Source organism: Phaethon lepturus, unplaced genomic scaffold (assembly GCF_000687285.1).
Source record: "Phaethon lepturus isolate BGI_N335 unplaced genomic scaffold, ASM68728v1 scaffold3675, whole genome shotgun sequence".
NCBI classification, from domain to species: domain Eukaryota; kingdom Metazoa; phylum Chordata; class Aves; order Phaethontiformes; family Phaethontidae; genus Phaethon; species Phaethon lepturus.
Genome location: NW_010539704.1, coordinates 5,493 through 27,419, shown reverse-complemented (window position 1 = coordinate 27,419; position 21,927 = coordinate 5,493). Strand labels below are relative to the sequence as shown.

The 21,927-nt window shown below is 35.2% G+C and overlaps 1 protein-coding gene across 1 annotated transcript in view; it reads left to right on the top strand.

Annotated features, from left to right (window-relative positions):
- The window catches only part of ITSN1 (intersectin 1 (SH3 domain protein)), a gene marked incomplete at its 3' end in the record, with an annotated part of 66,033 nt that extends 44,830 nt beyond the window's left edge, over nt 1-21,203 (top strand). The window contains exons 17-24 of the mRNA XM_010287180.1: nt 1,433-1,557; nt 6,808-7,037; nt 8,383-8,504; nt 15,020-15,264; nt 16,905-17,064; nt 17,924-18,129; nt 18,796-18,878; nt 21,037-21,203. Coding sequence (XP_010285482.1) covers nt 1,433-1,557; nt 6,808-7,037; nt 8,383-8,504; nt 15,020-15,264; nt 16,905-17,064; nt 17,924-18,129; nt 18,796-18,878; nt 21,037-21,203 — 1,338 coding nt within the window. The remainder of the gene's footprint in view (nt 1-1,432; nt 1,558-6,807; nt 7,038-8,382; nt 8,505-15,019; nt 15,265-16,904; nt 17,065-17,923; nt 18,130-18,795; nt 18,879-21,036) is intronic.
- Nucleotides 21,204-21,927: the final 724 nt, after the last annotated feature.

Genomic DNA, 21,927 nt, shown 5'->3' with positions numbered 1-21,927 from the left:
TTCATCCATATATTAAAAGTGTTTTTAATACCTTGCAAAGGTCATGTGCTACTCCTCTTTGTCATGTAGTTATTTTGACATCTCATCTTAAAATCCGATGTTTCACAGTGTGTAGTTGTTCAGCACTAATGCATGTATTAATTTCACTAACTAAAATTTTTCCACAGAGTGCAAGTACAGTCTGTAAATAAACAAGTATTAACTTTCAACTTTTATGAAACTATAGCTAAGAAGTTACCAATAACCTTGTAAAATTAACTTACTGAAACTTTCCTCATTTTGGCTCTTTGAATCACTTGACATTTAGGATTTTTTTTACTCTTACGCAATTTTCTACATTTCGGTCAGTGCAGGAGGATAGTTACAGGAAGTCTTCATCTGGCTAACTTGTAGATTGTGAACTTCTGAAAAACTATTCTTTCAAATACAACTTGAAAAACAAATACTTTAAAGATTAACTGTTTCAATCCCTGAATGAATTAAGATAAAACTTTTAAGGATACGAGAAGTAAATAAGCCTGCATGATGTAAGTCATAACATATTTCAATAAAAGTTGACATGATTAAGATACAGATTTAGAAACAATTTCCTCCTACAAACTTTTTCTGCGTATATTATCTGTACTATATTTTCATTAAGACATATCCATTTTTTAAAGTGAACTATTTTCAACGAAAAATTTCAGTTGTCATAGGTAAGGTTATCCTTTTTTACCTTGTAATACTGAGGAGTTCAGATGCAAAGTTCTAGGTTGTGCAAAGAGATTCAGGGTAAAATTTGTACTTGTGTTAATAGGTATAAATGCAGAAGAATCTTAAGGAAAAGGTGATTTTTTTTTTTTTTAAAAAGTTTATGTTCTAAATGTTTCACGCAATGTATTTCCAATTAATTAGAGGAAAACTGACTTGTATGGATGAATACTCTCTGTGCCGCTATTCATCCATAATACATTGCTTATAGGAATTCAATCCCCTGCATATAAAACAATCCTGAAGATCCTTTAGTAAATCACCACTGATTTCAACATAAAACCAATTAACTGAAACAGTTGCTGTTATGAGCAGCTCAGCAGGCAGATTTTTGTACAGAATTTAATAAATGAATTCAACAAACCAGTTAAAATAAAACATGAGTGACTTCTGAGCTTAAGCTTTGTCAAACTTTCATCAACTTTTTAGAATGCCATTTAATAAAGACTTTCTTGTTTCTTTAATGTTTTAACATATCAGGTTATATGGATAAAAATAGGAAAGCAGTAAGTGGTTTATAGACCTTTGAAATCTACCTCAAATGTCTGCCAATGCATTTGCCAATACTGTAAGTTTGAACAGAGAGATCCAACCAGTTTTGTTACTTCACAAAGAAATATATGGGGCCATTAGTTATGATTCACATAGTATATGTTTACACATACTTTACTGTTTTCTGTAGGAGCTGAGAGAAATACATAACAAACAGCAACTACAGAAGCAAAAGAACTTGGAAGCTGAGAGGCTGAAACAGAAAGAACAAGAAAGGAAGACAGTAGAAATGGAAAAGCAAAAAGAAACTCAAAGGTAACAAACTGCTTTAATTTAAGCCCTTTCTGTAAAGGTGTTAGAGTGCAAAGCATTTTGCAAACAAGTAAAATTAACTTAGCATTCCTGGGAGCATAATCTGATCTCAAAGAATGTATCACCTAATGGCAAAGAATATCCAAGACCTTGACCAAGTTTCATTCCAGTGCAGATGATCCCTTTTCAAACTTGAGGAATCTCTTGATTTATCCTTGAACGAGAAATGTGCTGTGGAGATGAGCTTCTACATCTGTCTGTGACTCTTTAACTGTCAGTAATACATACAGATTTCACCAGTATTACTTAAATGTGTAGTGTACTTCTACACCTAGAGAGGTTCTTGAACAGTGTAACTAACTAGCTCTTTTATACTAACATAAAATAAAGAGCTAATGTTTTTCTGTACATGCCTGTAAATTTGTTTTCAACATATATTTATGTAAAAAGAATGGCATATAGGCTAGCAACCAATTTTATTCTGACATCATTTATCAGTAGCTGTTTAATTTAATTTTTAGCAATTGTGGGGTTTCTATACTCTTAATGTAGACAGATATTGGTCAGGAGGTGAAAACAAAGACCTGGGAACAAACGGTCTTAAATTATTGGTTCTAGCATTACGCAGAATGACAGAATCATTAAGGTTGGAAAAGAACTTTAAGATCATCAAGTCCAACCATCAAATCCATTACAAGGATTGTGACCTAAAGTGAATTGATAGCCTGTGTTACTATTTGGTGAGTCAAGTTAATTTTTACATTTCAGGCAGAACAAGGTCTCAGTGAGAACCATATCTTCAAACAGAAATCTTATAAATAGAAAGTGATTAAGTTTAGATAACTCTTAGATCATTTACATAGAACTTATCCCTTTGAAAATCTTAAAGATCAACTTCAGAAACGGCAAACTTTCTAAGAAAACAGCTTTCTATGACGAATAAATCCCCACGCTAAATATGGTAATTATGTTGCAACTTTCCTTGAAAACAAGAAGGCTGCTGAGGTACTGGAACTATAGGAACACTTAAAATACTATATTTCAGAATATTAAATAGAATACTCCATTTCCTTGCAGATGACACCAGGTTGGGTGGGCGTGTTGATCTGCTGGAGGGTAGGAGGGCTCTGCAGAGGGATCTGGACAGGTTGGATCGATGGGCTGAGGTCAACTGTATGAGGTTTAACAAGGCCAAGTGTCAGGTCCTGCACTTGGGCCACAACAACCCCAAAAAGGACCTGGGGGTGCTGGTGGACAGCCGGCTGAATATGAGCCAGCAGTGTGCCCAGGAGGCCAAGAAGGCCAACAGCATCCTGGCCTATATCAGAAGTGGTGTGGCCCGCAGGAGTAGGGAAGTGATTATGCCCCTGTACTCGGCACTGGTGAGGCTGCACCTTGAACACTGTGTGCAGTTTTGGGCCCCTCACTACAAGAAGGATGCTGAGGTGCTGGAACGTGTCCAGAGAAGGGCAACAAAGCTGATGAGGAGTCTGGAGCACTTGTCTTATGTGGAGCGGCTGAAGGAACTGGGGTGGTTCAGTCTGGAGAAGAGGAAGCTGAGAGGAGACCTTATCGCTCTCTACAACTACCTGAAAGGGGGTTGTGGTGAGGTGGATGTTGGTCTCTTCTCCCAACTAACTAGCGATAGGACGAGAGGAAGTGGCCTCAAGGAGGAGGTTTGGATTGGATATTAGGAAAAATTTCTTCATTGAGAGGGTGACCAAGCATTGGAACAGGCTGCCCAGGGAGGTGGTGTTGTCACCATCTCTGGAAGTATATTCAAAAACTGTGTAGACGTGGCACTTCAGGACATGGTTGAGTGGGCATGGTGGTGTTGGGCTGGTGGTTGGACTTGATGATCTTAGAGGTCTTTTCCAACCTTAATGATTCTGTGAAAAACAGAAATTTAAAAAACAGATTAAAAGAAGGAAAACCTTCTGCCATGGAAAACTTAATGTCTAACTTTTCATGCTAGTTGAACATTCGGACATTATTGTTAATTCACAGCTTCATGCTGCCCAAATATTCAAGCTTCTAAATAATCATAATTGGTATACCTGATAATGAGCAGTCTGCCAGTCTTACTGATTTCCAGCAGACACCAAAATGAATAAGGTAAACAATTAATACTTATAACCTGGATACCACTCCATCATGATAGGGAAGTATGCTCCCTTTTAATAGCTCTAGTAAGCAAAGAAAGAAAGAATAGTGTAAGATCATAATTATGTGCTCTTTAACCTTTGACTTAATGGATAACCACAATCACTTTATACTGAGAACTATCTTAACAGTTTTTTGTTGGCAATTATGCACTGAATTGTGCCCATAACTTAATTGAGCAAACAAAGATACAGACATACATATTTGGGTATGGTAGAGGTCGTTTTGAAGACCTCTTATGGATAATTAGTCTTAATTATCTTAAGGCATCTTAATCTTCTATGCAGACTTGTATGATTGTGGGAGTAATGTAAGTTCAGAGGGGAAAAAATTGCCATACATTTGAGTAAAATGAATAGAGCTTACTGTTGGTGTTTGGGATAAGAAATGCTTGAGTGGTATAATGCAACTGGTGAGAGAAAAACGGAAATAAAAATAGTAAAAGCAAGTATAGGTAAATCCCAGATTAGAGGTCATATTCCACGATAATTAACACATTGTGAGTCTTGAACTAAGGAAGAGAGCAGAATATCAAGTTTTTTGTTCATAACCCCAAGCTATGGCGCTCATGCCTAGGCTTGTTTTTCTTTAGCTTCTCTGTCTCTTCTTACTCCTTTCCTTGTCTTCAACTGATGATATTAGCTCCCGTAACAATCAAAGAAAATTCTGCAGCTTCTGTGGAAGAAAAAAGAAATCACACATAGCCCACACCCCCTCAAGGTACATTTTTCATCTACCCTTCTCACTCCAGCAGTTAGAACAAACTTGGTTTATAAGTATGGGAAGACTCTACTAGAAACCTAATTAAAAACTCAGTTTCCCATCTAAAGCCCATCTGACTAAACTCACCAGGTAAGACACCACTCAAGTCAAGAGAAAATTGAGCTCTGTATGCCTGTCTGGTGCACCTTCAGTGTTGCAACAAACCTGCTGAGTAATTGGCTCTGAATACTTTGCAAATGAACATATGAAGGACTAATTCAGTGATTAAACTAAGAGGTTGTCAGAACAGTGAATTTATTAACTTGTTAGATGACTTCACATTGAAGGCAGAAAAGTGTAGCAGTAGTTCATAGAGGAGGAAGTGATACCCTTCACACTGATGTCTTAACCTCTACTTGTTATATACTGATGTGGAATACTGAAATGATATCAGCAACTTCATTGAGAACCAAAGATTTTTTTGAGCTTGTAAGTTAGTAGCTGTCATCTTAAACAGGTACTGGGTACCTTGACATCTCAGAAAATGTTCTTGCCTACTCAAAACTTGCATTGATAGATATGAGATTTTTGCCCTCTGGTGCCTAGTGTTTGGAAAGTGGACATTTCCCTGTAGGGAATTAATTTTTTTTCACACAGTTTTTGTCCAGGAGTTCATATTGTCCTTGGACAAAATATGCTCTTTATAGTAGGCCAAGTCTGTAATGACCAGCTTGTTATGTGTTTGTCACTAATTTTGTAAGTATGAAGAAAATATAGAAGTGGAATAGCTAATGGAACAAAATAAAGCACACTGTACATCTGTTATAGCCCTTTAGAGTTATCTTTACTGGTGCAAATTGTTTCTAGCAGAGAATATGTATTCTTTTCTTCTGTTGTCTTGTCCTCTGTCAGAGGGGAAGGACTTGTTAGCTTTCACACTTGGGAATGTGAAATTTTCTGAGTAGTTTTGCAAAGAGTGCTGTATGAAGCTTGCAATATTTTTACTCCTTACCCCTCAACAGGAGGATCAGGACTGCCATATTTTCCAATTACTGCTTTTATTTTTTTTCTGGCTTGGCTATTTTAGTCTTACCTAGGGATGTTTATGGCTTTGAGAAAATAAGCAGAACCAGTTTGTTTCATCGATATTCCTGACTTCTTCCTGCATTTTAGAGCTGAAGCTGGTGCTGAGCAGATAAAAATTGAAGTGTATAATTTGCTGCTTATTGGGTTTTGGGAAAAAAACTTTATAGTAAAATTTCATTATTGAAAATGTCTGGTGATGGCTGTAGCTGATATCTGCAGGCCTAGAATAAATAAAAGGAATTGTGGGGTAAATGAAAATGGTAACTTGCAATGATGATATAATGAGATACTCAAATTGCTTGAATTAGACTACTCGGGAAGAGATTTTGAAAAGCAGTCTTAAAGTTACATGGAACTGAAAGGCTTATGTCTGGGTTCTTGGATGCCAAGGAGTTTTGTTTCTTCAGCCAAGTGAGATTTTTTTTTTTTTCCTCTTCCTCCTTTCTCCATATGGTTCATCACTTAAAACAATGGCATAGGATTTATGAATCCCATTGAAAACTATGAAAAGAGAATACACAAATCCCCAAGTTGACACTCAGATGTTGAGTTGAAGAGGTGGGACTGAAAGCGTCAGATACTGAAAGCTTATAATTTTCAGAGCATTGCCAGCTGAGTAGGAGACTCTTCTAAGATACTTGTGTAGTTTCATACAATAATTAGAAAAACACAAATAAATATGTTTGCATGTCATTGTAGAGGAGAAGAGATCACAGCCTCAATAAAGAAGATAAAGTTTAGCATTTACAAATCTCTGAAGAACTCTGTCAAGAAAAAATAGTGTTGAATGTTTTCTTTTTCCCCACATCTTATGTTCAGCTCCAAAACATAACTAGTTTACCATTTCTGTATGCTCAGGTTGCTCTGTACCTCTTTTAGACCTCTGGGAATTCATATTGTAAAGGTACAGAATTGATACGTGAGTTAAAATAAAAAATATATTAAAGGTAGCTTTTTAAATGCAAAGACAAAGCAAGTCAAGGTAATAGAGGCCTGCACTTCATAGTAGGTTACATGAAATAGTGTTCTTTCATTTGTCTGAGAGTCACAGCTCTTTCTTTTTTGATACATATGGAGTCATACCAAATCTTTCTGAATATTTCTCCTTTGCCCTCTAGGAGTCATTGTGTAAGAAGATGCTGTGGAGTGGTTGATAACTCACCAAAACAAAATTAACAGCTCTTATAGGGTACGCAAAAGCCATAAAGAGTACACTTTATCATATAGATCACACACGAGGTCAACTAACTGTTATGGTCTTTTGTTTGACTGGCTTAAAAATACACCTTAATTGTCCAACAGGCGTATCCAGGAACGGGATAAACAGCGGCTTGAACGTATGCAACCGGAAGAAGAACTTCAGTGGCCAAAAAAAATTCAGGAAGATGAAAAGCAAAAAAGGGAAGAAATAACCAAGAAGAAGGAAAGTGAGGATAAGGGGAAACAGGAAATGCAAGAGAAACTGAGTAAGCTTTTCCAACCACAGCAAGAGCCAATCAAGCCAGCTGTCCAGGCTCCTTGGTCAAATGCAGGTAGAGGAAAAAGTCAAGAAATGCAGTTGCACATACCTCTTGAACAATTACTTTCTGTTTTGTCTTTCCTTTTAATTCAGAAGAATATTATGTTTCAAGATTGGATTGCTAGTCTTATTAAAGTAAATAATGTATGAATTGAGCTCTAGACTCCAAAAAGTTGTTCTTTTAGGCTTCACTATTCTTCCCTACTATTCCTAAAAGCATGATGTTTAGCAGAGTATAAAGCACAGTTAATGAGAATTACAGTGCCAACTGAAGAGACAATCTTAGCTGTAAGCTGTTGTGAGATCTTGATGCAAGACGTCAACAATTATTTCCGTACTTTTCTTTACAGTTCTTATTTTGGTGTGGGATATATGCTTTGGGATTTTTTTAGAGTAGTAGCAATATGTCATTTAGTTATCCTTTTTCCTCTTCCCCATGCATGTTGTTTACTGAAATGACCTGAAGTTTAAGATTTAATCCCCCTTTTTTCTGCTATGCACATGATCACTTTCAGTTGAGAGCTTTTTCTATGCATTATAATCTGATTATTGGGAATCATGGTTCCTCTTAAGTGGCTTTGATACATACACAAGAGAACTGATTGGGAATGTAATATTTGTTTAAATATTTGATCAAAGGATTGCATAAAGGAGAAATTACCTTCTATCTTTTAGCCCAAATCTAGAATTGACTTAATCTAATATGTTCTTTTGCTAGGTTTTATTTGTGTAGAGTAGCAGAGGGTACTTTTATGACTGAATATACAAAACAGAAAGTGCACAAGAGCAATTTAGCTTCTATCTTTGGGGTTTTTTGGTATTATTCTTTTTCTAATAATACATCTTTAGCATGTAATTTTTTAAAAACATGATCTGTAAGTGACCTCTTTTCAGCCAATCTGTATACACTAGAACATTTTGAAACATCTTTCAATTACCATTGATATATGCAAGAACATCACCGTTTGAATTGAAAAAATGGCTGATCAGATTTAACCTATAAAATCATTGAAGCATTTGACAAGTCATGTATGTTGCATAATAAGTGTATGATTCTTTCTATGAAAATAGTTTTATATATCAGAAAATTGTAGTATTTTACTACTATTACTAGTAATAGTAAAATAGTAATATTTTACCTGATATTTAGGAAAGAAAATAGTAATAAAATTATATTTCAAATAATTCATTTTCATATTTCCCCCTGTGTAAAATGGGGATAACATACTTCCTACAGACAATGTAAGGTTTCTTAATTTTTGTCTCCATTTCACTTGATTTTTCAAATATTTAAAAATAATATGTTTTAATTTTTTTTTTTTTTCCATTGTATCTGTGTGTTTTTTTCCTCTGCTCAGAAAAAGCTCCTCTAACCATTTCTGCTCAGGAGGATGTAAAAATAGTGTATTATAGAGCACTGTATCCTTTTGAATCAAGAAGCCATGATGAAATCACTATTCAGCCTGGTGACATAGTCATGGTAAGAAGAGATTGTGATATTACTTGAAAAAATTACTTAAGCTTTTGCACTTGTGTGATTGAAATTATATATGGCAGGATTTTTTTTACATACTTGAGAAAAATATTTCCGTGAATACCAAAATGGTGATGTGACATAGTAGCCCTATTATAATAATGGATAGCTTCTTACAGTTCATTGTAAGTGTAAAGTTTAAACATAATCTATAAGTAGATCATATCAGGTTTAGTATGCTGAGCTGTGTGTGTCTGTCAATGTGTTTGAAAAGGTTCCTATACAAAAGCTATCTCAGTGAGAATTTTCTTGTCCTCCAAGATAGCTAGGGAATAAAGTTACTGTTATTTTCTATTGAGAGAGTGGCTATTATGTGTGGAATCAAAAACTGGCTTTGATAAATAAAGTATGTTTCTAATAAGAAATTTATATTTATGAAACTTAGAATTGTTTATATGATAATTTACTCCTTTTTTTCTACTTAACTCTTTGTGAGATACTTTTATTTTGAAGAGGGTATACAGTAGATAAAATGTCATTTCTAAAAAATGGAAACTTCAAAACCTAAAAATTTGGTTGCAGGTATATTGATACGGAATAATTTCCTTTTTTTTTTACGTAGATGATGAGATAATGGGGATATGGTCAGCCTATAACTGTCATGTTAAACTCTAAAGCGATATTCTGCTTTTGTCTCTCACCTCTTATAGATCTGTTGTTAATGGCTACAGTTATTAAATGTGTATATTGATATTAATAAATTACTAATATGATGTTAGCATGCATATGTCAATTCATAACAAAAATTCCTAGTGTAACTATTAAATGATACCTTGTTCACTGTGGGAAAGTGTGTTCACTAGGGTGTTCTATGTAAGAAAATGCATTTTAAGAGCTATTGCATTTTGGCACAGTTTAGTAACTATGGATTTTAGAAAAATACACTTTGTAGACTCTCACAAGATGTAATGATAATTTTTTAAAAAGCATGTATTCTGGGGAGATGAGCCTTCATCTCTCTGGCCTTTTTGGTTTTTTGTGCTTTGTTTTTTTTTTTTTCTTTTATTTACTCAGCTGTGTCACACTGAAGTCTTTTTGACATTAGAATCTGCTTTTGGAAAATAAAAGGTGAATCCTGGATTACTAGCACTACTGAATGACTCGGGAAGAGGCCCAATGCCATTCTGAATAACAATGCAATGTGTTGTTGTTCTGCATCAAGAAATAGTATTGGTCAGTCAGCTGTTAAATGAGAGGGGATACCGGTACATGGGTCTCCTTAGGCTATTAAAAAATGCTGTGTCTTGCTTTCTTGGGAGATAGATTGTAGCCTAGGCATATAAGTGAACTGTTCTCTTCCTTGAAGTAATCACTATTAGGTAGACTTGCAGGGAAATAACATTTTTGCCAAAAATACATGATATTAAGGAGCACTTCATACATTTTAGAGACTTTAAGGTAATCTGAGTCTTTCTATATGTTACATTTGGGCTTTATTTTAACTTAATCCACAAAAGTAGAGTAACTACTCTCAATTTTCTTTATTTAACTTATATTTGACAATAATTAAACCTGATGACTGATTCTTGTGGGATTTATCTCCTGCTCTGTAGTAATTGCTTAAATGGTCTGCTCTTAGAAAAGTTAATGTAAGTAAGACACTTCTGTGAAATATGTTATAATTCTGCCTTGCTTTAAATCATTGCTTTCCTGATGGAGGTTAAAAGGGAATGGGTAAGTGTGCTGTATGACTGTTAGGAAGTCTATGCAATTTATTCATTTCATAAATACAGGTTTTGTTATCGTGTAGTTTACTTGTTTTTCAGTTCACCTAGGGTAAAGTTAACAAACTAGCTCACATTGTCAAAAGTAATTTAAGTGCAATGGACCAGAACTTACTTTTGATAATGGGCATTTGGACTCTTAGACTCTTCTTTGTCCTTAAGTGTTTGTCGTGTCCTGTGCTTCTAAAAGGGTCAAGTCGGTTACGTTTTTTGGAAAATAATAATTTACAAGCTTACATGTTAAAGTGTGTCTAATTTATAAGTGCAACTCTGTAATTAAGGTGACCTATACAGTTAGGAGTTTACTGGGTGCAACGATATAAATATTGCGTAGAATAACTGTGTTCTAACATAGGCAAATTTAGCACTTCACCATTTTAACACTTACAAATGGCTTTGTGTGTGCAGGCTTGTGCAGTCATGTCCTGTAATCATATAGCTGTACAGAAGATACCACCCAAACTGTAACTTCTGTGAGCAAAGAATCCAGCTGAAGCCCAAATCAATTTACTGTGCACAATGGGAACCAGGCTTAAATCCTGGATGTAAATAGGACTTCAGAATTCATTATGTCAGAATGACTTGTGGCTTTAATAGATGTATAGCTTGTAAATAGTTTTTATAACAGTGTAATGCACTTTTGCACTGTGCATGAATCTTGAGACTGTCTTGGTGGAAATGAGGGAGAAGGTTGAGGGTTTATTCTGAAGAGAAGTGTATTTGCAGATTTGAGGAGGGCTTTCTTCTGACTGACATTCCAGTACACGTTGGTTATCTGTAGCACTCTGTATCTTGGGTGATGGTTTAAACAGTGCGTGGGGCATGGGCTGTAGTTTGATTTTTTTTTTTTTTTTAATTCTGCTTTTTAATTACAAGATTTTTATATTTTCTCTTAACTTGGGTTTCTGCTTTCTCTGCTTCTTACCTTTCTATGTACTTTAAATGTCTTTCACTGTAAGCTAGAGAGATTTATAATCCTAACTATAACAACCAAGCTTTTGTCTGGGAACAGATATTCTGAGCCATGAAAGCCATTACTTTTTCAGGGCTCTGTCTGGTCAAGAAGTTAAGTTTCTATTAAGTGTATGAATATATGTATACAATATATGGAATTCCTTATAGCTCTCTTAGAAAGCAAGTCCTGCTGGCATTTGCTGCTGCTAGGCTCCAGCTTGAAGTAAATGAATGGATTCTGCTGCTGCTGATAATATTTTATATAATACAGCTTATTTAAATAAACAACCATAATTCAATGAAATAGAGGTGGACTAATGAATAACTGAATTGCAGTGGCTCTGATAGCAGGAGAGCATAAGTTAAACAGGAAGTTCATAAATAAGCTTCCATGGAAAGTCTGAAACAAGTTCATAAGGATAGTTTCTCATCAGTTTTGTCAGTTCTTGATTGTGAGAGTTAGAATGAATGTTCTTTGTATTAGACACATAGACAGCCTCGTTGTGTTAGATCCTGTGTAGGCGTAATCAGCATATGGCTTCTAGTCGGCAGAGCGTATATTCAACATTCTAACGGGTATTCCAGCAGTTTCAAAATATCTAGATCAAAAGCCTACAAGTGGAAGAGAATTTAAGTGGTCATTCAACTGATAGGTAGTTGAACAAAACAGATGATGGTACTCTGTTTAACGTTGATTAAATACTTTTTGTGAGAGTATTAGGGTTTGGCTTTGTATGCAGAGTGAATATCTACCTTAAAACAGGGCTTCTCTCTGTGAGTGCATGCACTGCTAGTGATACAGAAGCCAGGTCAAAGTGGGGTAGGCCACTGCAAAGCCAGCCCTTCTGTTGAGAAAGATACTAACTCAATCTATTGCTTTTGTGCTAAGAGTTGTGTTGCTGTTACTCCTGTCACTTGTGTTCAGTCGCTGAAACTAAGTAGTTGTAAGCCATGATTCTAAAGTACAATTGAATAAATAAAAAATTAACCCCCTCCACACTATAATTCACTGTTCAGGTGTACATTTAAAGTCTAGTTGTATTTTGGAAAAAAATATTCTAGGATAGTTTGTCATAGGGACTTGGGTTGGGGATGGTGGGTGTAAAAATATAAGGAAATTAGATGATTTTTAAAAAGGTTCAAAGGTATTTATTTAAAGTTCCAGTACTGTACTACAGAAACAGATGCAAATTATATTTTATATGAATAACTGAGAAACCAGATTTTTTTATGAATTATAGAGTTAAAATCATCCTCCAAAGTGCCTTTCATGAGTATACATAGAAAACTTAATTGGATTGAATAAGCATAAACTTGAGTGTCCTAATAGACTGTTTTATGAATTATTTTAACTTAAAACTGTCTTCTGAAGAGATGAAATCGGTTGCTTTTAAAACCTTTTGGTAGGTTTTTTTTTTTCCTCTGCTTGTACAAAACATTTATTTCTGAAAAATCAGTGGTTTCTGTATGACTAATTCATTTAAAAGATGCCCTATTTAGAACATCACCATAACAGATTTTTGGCTTTTCAGTCCTCATTCTTTTGCATGTTAGTGATTCTAGTTACTACCTGACCAACTGAATGAGAGTAGAAACTGTGTGGCTATTATTACTGTTCAGATTATTCAACTTGGCATCAGGTGCTGATAAGCCATTTCTCTCTCTCCCAAGATTCACCCTCTGCTGTGACCTTCCATCACTCATACTGCTGCTCTAACAATCCTATCCAGTGCTGCAGCAGAAATTCTGCTCTGCACTGCAGTAAAATCACATTGAACTGGTCAAGCATGTAGTCGCTTTATTTCTGGGTTTGCTTTGAGTTAATAGGGGCTGAGACAGAAGATGGACCCAACAAAAAACAGAAATAATGGATTGTTTTGCACCAAAAGAGGGGTGTGGGATACAAATTACAATAGGAGGCTGTCAAAGAGTCAACAGCTGGCCTAAGGCAAAGCAATCTCTCAGCAGTTCAAATGAGTAGTCTAGGGACAGAGGCAGAAGCTTTGCTGCTTTGGTTTCAGTCACTTCTAGGCAAAAGAATGGTCCCACCTTTAGGCTAGAGCAACTAGTTTGCACCATTGCCACAAATAATTTTTCTTTGGCCACTAATTTTTTTTTTTCATCCTAACAAGCAGCTGATGGGGTTATACTTTATTAAAATCGATGGAGTGAATTCATAGGTGTGTTTCCAACTGTAGAAGCATCTAGCTCGAGACACTACTATATGCTATTTTCATATAATGGCATATACTGAACACTCCTTTGACTGAGAAAGATACTATTTCTTATTCCTTAGCTCATGAAGCATTCTGTTATCAACAAATCCCTCTCATTGATAATGGATTTTTAGGAAATAGGTGATGTAGAAGTACAAAGCTAAGCATCTCTGACTGCTGTACTGTTATCTGCCATGGTCAGCTCTTGAGTTATGCTGTCATCTGAAACTCTTGAAAGTATTTCAAATATTTTGAAATACTGATTGCTACTGGTCTAAAAACGTGAGAGAAATTCAGCCACTGTGTAGGGTTGTTTAGCTGACTTTCTATTACTGGCCTGGTTTTACTGCTGACTTGACCATTGCTGGGGAATCTGCAGCTATGCACAGCAGACTGTTGTACAAAGTAGGTGTTATTTACATGTCAAAGGTGCAAACCCTATTCATATGTAAGGATTTGCTTGAAAACTTAGGTTCTTTTGACCTATCAAAGAGATTAGATAGCTAGAACACCAAGTTTACCGAAATTACTGCCTTTTTTCTTCTAAAAAGTTTCTGCAACTGGCATTGCCTTGGAGGTATTTATTTAGCCACCATATCAATTCACCAGGGGTAGCAGCAGTGAATTACTTTTCTCCTGCGATTCTTGCTGAATGTGGTTAGCTGCAGCTCACAGAATTTAAACTGATCACTTTTGTTGAAATAGCAGACTAAGAGACTAGTTGGTCCGTAGAGCTTGGAGAACAAATGCTTGAAATATTTAAGAAAAGTTAACAGGAAAGTGTGAAGTTTGCAAAATCATAGCTAAACACGATTATAATAATCAATAAGTAGGAATTAAAATACAGCTGCAAAAATAGCCCTGTTTCATCCTGTCCTTTATGACTTGGCAAAGATATCAGAGTGAGGGGAAGGAACAGAGGCCTGCAAATTTACGCGTGAAAACTTACCATGGAATTGTTTTGTACAAATACATTAGCAAATCTGTGCATTTGTTGAATTGTTTGATGGGTGTTGTTTTTAATATGCTGTGGGGTTTTTTTCTTGTATTTTCTGCAAGAGCAAATCTAGGAAAACTTGTTAGAACCTGCATTTTGTGTTAGTTAAACCAGAAATATCAGCATTTAAGGGTTTTCGCTAGAACTCAGTTTTCCAAAGTCTGCTGTGCTATAACAGACTTCCAAGCAACTATTTAAAAACCCTTGCTTGGCTTATGCATTAGGACTGATAAAACTTTTTAACCTCAACACTGAGAAATTCTTTTGATTTTGGCTTGGGGCAAAAAAAAGAAAAAAAAAAAAAAAAAGAATTGCAAAGCAGTATTGCATTGCAAAATGTTCCCTTAATTATTAATACGCCATAGAAAGAATAGCTGTCAACATAACTCTCCAAAGGTAAATCAAATAACAACAAAACCAAATTCTGCTTAGGTGGAACTTGTATTTGTAATGAAGGTGTCATGTCTGTAACTAGAGAAAGTTAATTACTGTGGATGAGATGGATTGTTTTAAGTAAAAATGCCATTTGTATGTTACGTTTCTCAACGTTCTAACTTAATGTGTCTACAGGTGGATGAAAGCCAGACTGGAGAACCAGGGTGGCTTGGTGGAGAATTGAAGGGGAAAACTGGATGGTTCCCTGCAAACTATGCAGAGAAAATACCTGAAAATGAAGTTCCAGCTTCTGTAAAGCCAGCAGTTGAGGCAACTGCTGCACCTAAAGTTTCTGTGCATGAAACCACTACGTCTCTAGGAACTCCTGCTTCTACAGAGTGTACTACAACTGCCAATAACTGGGCAGACTTCAGTTCAACGTATGTTTGGGTAGTGTTACCACCTTAAATGTGGCGAAATCCTTTTTAATCGTTTTGACTGTGGTGGCAGTTAACACAGAGTATCCAGATTGCAAAATAAAAATAGCTTGTTTGAGGTAAAGTATTTTTTATGTAGTAAATAGTTAAAATCACAGCCTTGTGGAACTTTTAACAATGCTCCCATCATATCTGCCTGAACAATGCAGAAGGACACATCACAAATAGGAGACATTCCTAAGTCAGGATGGTGACATGATGGTAATTCCAAGGCGTTCACCTTCCTTCTCTTAAATTAGTTGACACCAGTCCTCACTGAAGGTTTCAAGCTTGGATTATGCAAACTATGATAATGACAGAGTTAACATGAGAAGATGATTTATTAATTCCTTATCACGACATTAGTAAGACTGACGCAAGTAGAACATGTGCCCTTCCCTAGATGTCTTGTTAATATAATTTAATGTTCTGTGCAGTATTATCAATCCTATGTGAATGGGGTTGGGTAAGTAATAATCTTATCTTTTGATCATGGAATACATATTTATAAATTAAAATCTAAATATCTTAGTGCAATATTACAGTACATAATATGTTCTATTTCAAAATTTTCATTAAATATGTCACAGTAGCTTCTCCAGTTATTTAAACTTTTTCTGTTTTACTACGCACAGTCATTTTTCTGAGGGAGGAGGGCAAGATTAAATCTTGAGCTTCTTGAAGGTGTCTGGGATATGCTGGATTTTATTATTTTGAATAAATCACACATTTGACAAAGCTGTTGCTACCCTAAGTGGATAATGCATGCTTTTGTGCTTTTCATAAAAATTAATATTTAGTTTCAATACAAAGTGACTCCCAGAGCATTTATACTAATAATACTGTCCTTGACATGATATAGGGGTTAGGGATGGTCGTGGCCTTTGGACACTGTTACAATCTAGGTGGATTGTAACAACAGTTGTACAACAATTGATTACTCCAACTAATAGCACAAGCAACAGGCAAAGGAAACTTAGGTGCTTTGTTTACACTACTGGAGTTGAGGGGATTTTGTTCATCGAAGTGGGTATTTGGAGGCAGAGATGTGGATTATGAGATTGAGTAGGCATTTTAAAGGACAAGATAGAACATAAAAAGGATAAGAGGTTGCATAAAACTCTAAAGAGTTGAAAGAAGTCAGTAGGAAATAATTTTAAGCAAAAGAAAAAGGCTAAGGATTTGAATGAGAAGCAGCAAAATGATGTATAAGGGAAAGGGCTGTGAGAGGTCAGTGATGTGCAGGTGTGAAGATTTCAAACCAGTTTTGAAGAGAATGATTTTTTTTTTAAGTTACCTCTTTCCACTGTGTATTCTATAGACTGCGCTACTTGAAATTCTGTTGTATTGGGGCACAGCTAAGAAATGAAACTAAATCACAAGAGCAGCTGGCCTTAAGTAACAAGGACAAACAGCTGTATTTAGAGATTGCCTTTTTAAGATGAATTTATTGTTAGTCTATGTTTGATTGCACTACTTCCATGGAATATTCAGTTAAAAGAAATTAACCTAGAATGTAGATATTTTTTTCTGCACAATCTTCCTGCATGAGTGTTTTCATTCAGTTGAAAATGGTAGGAATTACGTCATTCCCTTTTTTTCAGATGGCCAACAAACGCTAGTGAGAAACCGGAGACTGATAACTGGGATGCCTGGGCAGCTCAGCCATCTTTGACTGTTCCCAGTGCAGGGCAGCTGCGGCAGCGATCAGCCTTCACTCCTGCCGCTGTTACAGGGTCATCTCCCTCTCCTGTCTTGGGTCAGGTGAGCCCTATATTCATTCTAATTGTTCTGACCCAACACGAATGTTTGGAAAGCAAAGTATGAACATTGACCATGCATTAGAACAGTTCCCTGAGACAGGTAAGCTGTTTCAGTTTGGAGTGATGAACAGGTAGTGCACACCCATTTCCAAAATCCATGGCAGAATTTAACATGAAGCAGTTTCTGTTCTGCTATTCTGTGCTGGCTTTTTTAGACTTTGGTGGTCCAGTCTTAATGTTTTGGCAGGATGCCAGTTTTGGGTCACTTCCTTGGGGCTTTCCTGAATGACATGACAATAACCTTCACTCCAAAGTGGATTATGTAGTTCAGTGGAATAGCAATGGCAAAGCTTCACATCAGATGAATTCCGTCCATCTGTTAAGGCATTTACTTTTCCTCAACTGAACAACATACTGTTCTTGTAAGCTAATGTGTTCTGGAAAATGCTAAATATCTTAATATCTTAGAGCAAAAAAACCAGTTGGAATGTACAATGAGTAACTTGCACCAAAGCATCATTTTCCATAAAGTTTACTTTAAGTCCTGCCAAAGTATCTTCATGAAGGTTTATTTACATGTATATCTTAATTGTAAAACTTTAACTTGTTAAGCAAAACTTCTGATAATCTTGCATTGTATTGATTATGTGTTAGAAACAGATAGAAATGTAGGAGGACCATAAACGTTTCTGGTATTATTATGTACATTTAATTGACTGACTTTGCTGTGTACAGGTGAGGGAGAGTCTGTGTATTTTGTTGCTATATAAGTAGCCTAAGAATATAGTTCCTTAAGCCGCTTGCTTTATGAAAGGTGGTGCATGACTGACTTCTCTCTCTTGTTTTTAAAATTGCGTTAGGGTGAAAAAGTCGAGGGGCTTCAAGCACAGGCTTTGTATCCTTGGAGAGCAAAAAAAGACAACCACCTGAATTTCAACAAAAATGATATCATCACAGTTTTGGAGCAGCAAGATATGTGGTGGTTTGGAGAGGTTCAAGGACAAAAGGGGTGGTTTCCTAAATCATATGTGAAGCTTATTTCAGGCCCCATTAGGAAGTCAACGAGGTATTTCATTTGCTTTGACCACACTTTACTTCTATACTGTAATAGTTAAATAAATATGAAGAGTTGCACACTTGAATTTTAAAGTTTAGAATCTACTCTGTAAAAATGCCTTTTTTTTTTTTTTTAATATGACTTTCTTCTGGGGGGTTTTGACTTCCAACCTTGGAAATGCGTATGAGGAATAAGAAAACTGACCTCCATTCTCCTTGAGTCATGCATCACCAACAAAAGATCTAAAGGAGGTCTTAATTTTATGTGACTTGCAACTAAAAAATTAGTGTATTGGATTTCATTAATTGCAGCTATGGAAGTCATAGCTTATCTTTCCCCAAAATAAAAAGATATACCTCAAAACTTAATCACTTAACAATCAAAATCTGGTTCTGTGTAATGTGAAGGTAACATTAACATCAGTAATACAAATGAGAACGATTTTTTTTTTTTTCCTGAGGGAGAAGAAGAGGTGCAGAAACTTTTGTATTTAAGGTAATACCTAAATGTAACCATGACTGGCCATTGTACTTAAAAGCTTTAATTTGCACATTTGCTGTCTCTTCTTTTAAAATGTAGGGAATTGCTTATGGATGCATATGTATTTTTTAGTTTTTAATTATAATTTTTCTGAAGAGATTTAATTTCTTAAATAACCATTCTTTTCTTCTGAAGCATGGATTCTGGTTCCTCAGAAAGTCCTGCTAGTCTGAAAAGAGTAGCATCACCAGCAACAAAAGCAGCTATGTCAGGTGAAGGTAAGCATCTCCAACTGAATGGCATTAATAGTAGTTTACTATGTAATTAAATAGAGGAGTCTGGTTATTACCAGAAACAAGCTTAGAATCAGATCTTAGTGTTTTAAGATTGAGCCTGTTAATTTTAAATCATTCTAGAGGTAAATTGATTTGCACTTTAATTTTATTATAGTAAGAATTTATATATGCTGTATATATAGAAGAAGTAATTTCCCATGCCATTAAAATATCTTCTGGAGTTTGTACTGGTTCTTGTATAAATATTTGGGTAGCAATTCCCAGTCTGGAATGTTTTTTTGCAGAGAGCCAAATAAGCACAACTGTACATGTACTTCATGATGTCAGGAATTATTAATAAATGTCTTAATTTCACCCAAAGCTCATTTCCAATGTTTCATTAAAACTCTTAATTAAAAAATTACAGTCAGTTTTAGAATGTTGTGATCCTTATGGTTAAGGCTAGCCCTCAATTTTAAGGATGGAGCCTGGGGCACAGACAGATAATTGTCAGGCAAGAAGGGTTTTAGAAGACTTGCATTCCTGGCTCTCACCACCCTTCAGCTGGAGGTTAATGTCTCCGCACAAGCTGTGTTAACAGACTGTGTGGGCACTCTTAACCCACTTCAGTGCAGAGTCAGCTAGGTTAATTTAAATCACAGTCAGAGTAAATCAATGAATCTAAATATAAATTACAAATGAACATTTGTGTATAATCTCTACAGCACACCTTAAGTTTTTTTAACTACAATTCTACGTACAATTTTAAGTGAGTCTCATTGGTTACTGATGTATTTAATTTGCCACTGCAGTGAGCCCTACAGAAATTAAAAGGAGGGAATGGTAAAAATCTATGTAACAAGGAAAGTGAGATAATCAGTTATTTCAAAATACAACTAGTCTTGCTCACTATATATTTGAGGAAAAGCAATTGTAGAAATGCTAATCTTTTTCGTAAAGTATAGGATATCTCAGGTTATAGGTTTGTATTAAAAAGGAACACAACATTTTAATAAAACATTTCAGAAAAGCTGTATTTTTAAGGAATAACAAAGCATGCATTTAGCAGCTTCTATTACATTTAAAGGATTTAAGGAAAATTCCATGTGTATAGCATACATTACAATATTTAATGTGCATGTGTACATGCATACAAACAGATGTGTGTGTTCTTCAGCTGCAATTGTTAGACAAACCATGTTTTAACTTTCATTAAGGATAATAATTGTGGTTTGAATTCTTGCTGAACTTCCCTGAGCTAAGCTTTTTGATCAGATTTAGTGTCCAAGCAAATAGAACAATTCCCAGCTGCGGTGGAATACTTGGAATGTTTCTGTTACATGTGCATGAAAGTCTTCCTGAAATATTGTGAACTGCTCTTAGATCCAGAGCTGATCCTAGAAGCAGAGGATATAATCTTCAGAAATCTGTGTTGTGCTCATATAAAGTGTCATAATGCTCAGTTAAATAAGAGTGTATCAAGTTTTACAGAAAATGTCACTGAATTGTCTGAAATTTTATTTGTGATAATTTATGTAAAAATTTTTCATGTAATTCTGTGATTGAATTATGCATTGCATTTCTCAACATGTAGTTGACTGTGTTTTAAAAAACCAGAACACATTCAGGCTTTGTCTTAACATTTCCCAACCATCTGTTGCATAAGATGCAATGAGATGTGCGCCCTGCATGCAAAGCTTCAAGTAATGAAAGAAGTCATTGTATACGAGAGCCAAACAACGTATGTAAAATGAAGACCGTATCTATAGATATTTGAATTCTGAGACTCTCCATCCCCAAGAATGAAAATTTTAGTCATCAGCACAAAAGAGAAACCATTCGGAAACATGTTTTCAGAGTAGTTTCTGATTTTAAATTGGTTTAAATAATAAATTCATAATGTATGTACATTTTAATTATGCTAGCAAATTATTTTACACCAAAAAAATCCCCTTGAAGCAGCCTTTTGATAGATTGTTATTAGTTCTGATATATATCATTTTATGCATTACATATTGAGGTTTCTATTAATAGTAGTTAATAAATTTGTCTTCCCTCTAGCCTGTGGATAGACTACTTTATATTAGTTAGGTTTTGCAAATGATAATTGAGCAGTTTACCAAGTGTTTTCCCATGTTCTGTATTTATTTCCCTCTTACAGAGTTTATTGCTATGTATACTTATGAGAGTTCTGAACAAGGAGACCTAACTTTTCAACAAGGTGATATGATTCTTGTGACAAAGAAAGATGGCGACTGGTGGACAGGAACACTGGGTGATAAATCAGGAGTTTTCCCATCTAATTATGTGAGACTCAAAGATTCTGAGGTAAAGACATATTGAAATGTTATAAAATTGAGCTGGAGGAGATATGTTTTATTTGGTGTTGCAGTGATAGTTGTGAATCAGTGGATCATAAGGAAAGAAAAAATATTTTGCGGTTTTACTGATGTGAGATTGGAAGAGAATAATAGTTGCATTTACAACATAATGTTGTAAATAACTTTGTGGATCATATATGAAACTGAATCTTCCATATGCTAATAGTTAACTTAGCAGATTGTAGAGACAAATCAGAATAGCTATGACTACTTTGTTCCCCAGGTAAGTTTTTAATGACTGAGTTGTATCTTACTGCCATTATTTTTTAAAAAAGATATAAAGAGTAATATTTCAGTCTACTAACTTTTTTTCCCTATTGTCATTTTCTTGCAATCATGGGGAACAAATTTCACGACTAAACTTAGCTAACTACTATATTTATTTGAAAGTTCTTGACTGAATAATAGAGGTTCTGTTTCATCTCGGTTTTTTCCTGGAATAATCCTGTAGAACATGTCTGTATTAAATTTCTTTTTTTTCATTTTAGGAATTCTACAGAAAAATGTTTTCTCATTTATATTCCTTATCTGTTTGAGAGGATAATTAATCTACTAGTAGGAATTAGCTTAGAGTCATAGTTGAATACAGTACTAATTTCTTGAGGAGAAGGAGTTCTCATTTATGTCCCTAAGAATAATAGGGGTTTTAAAAATAAATAAATAAGTAAAAA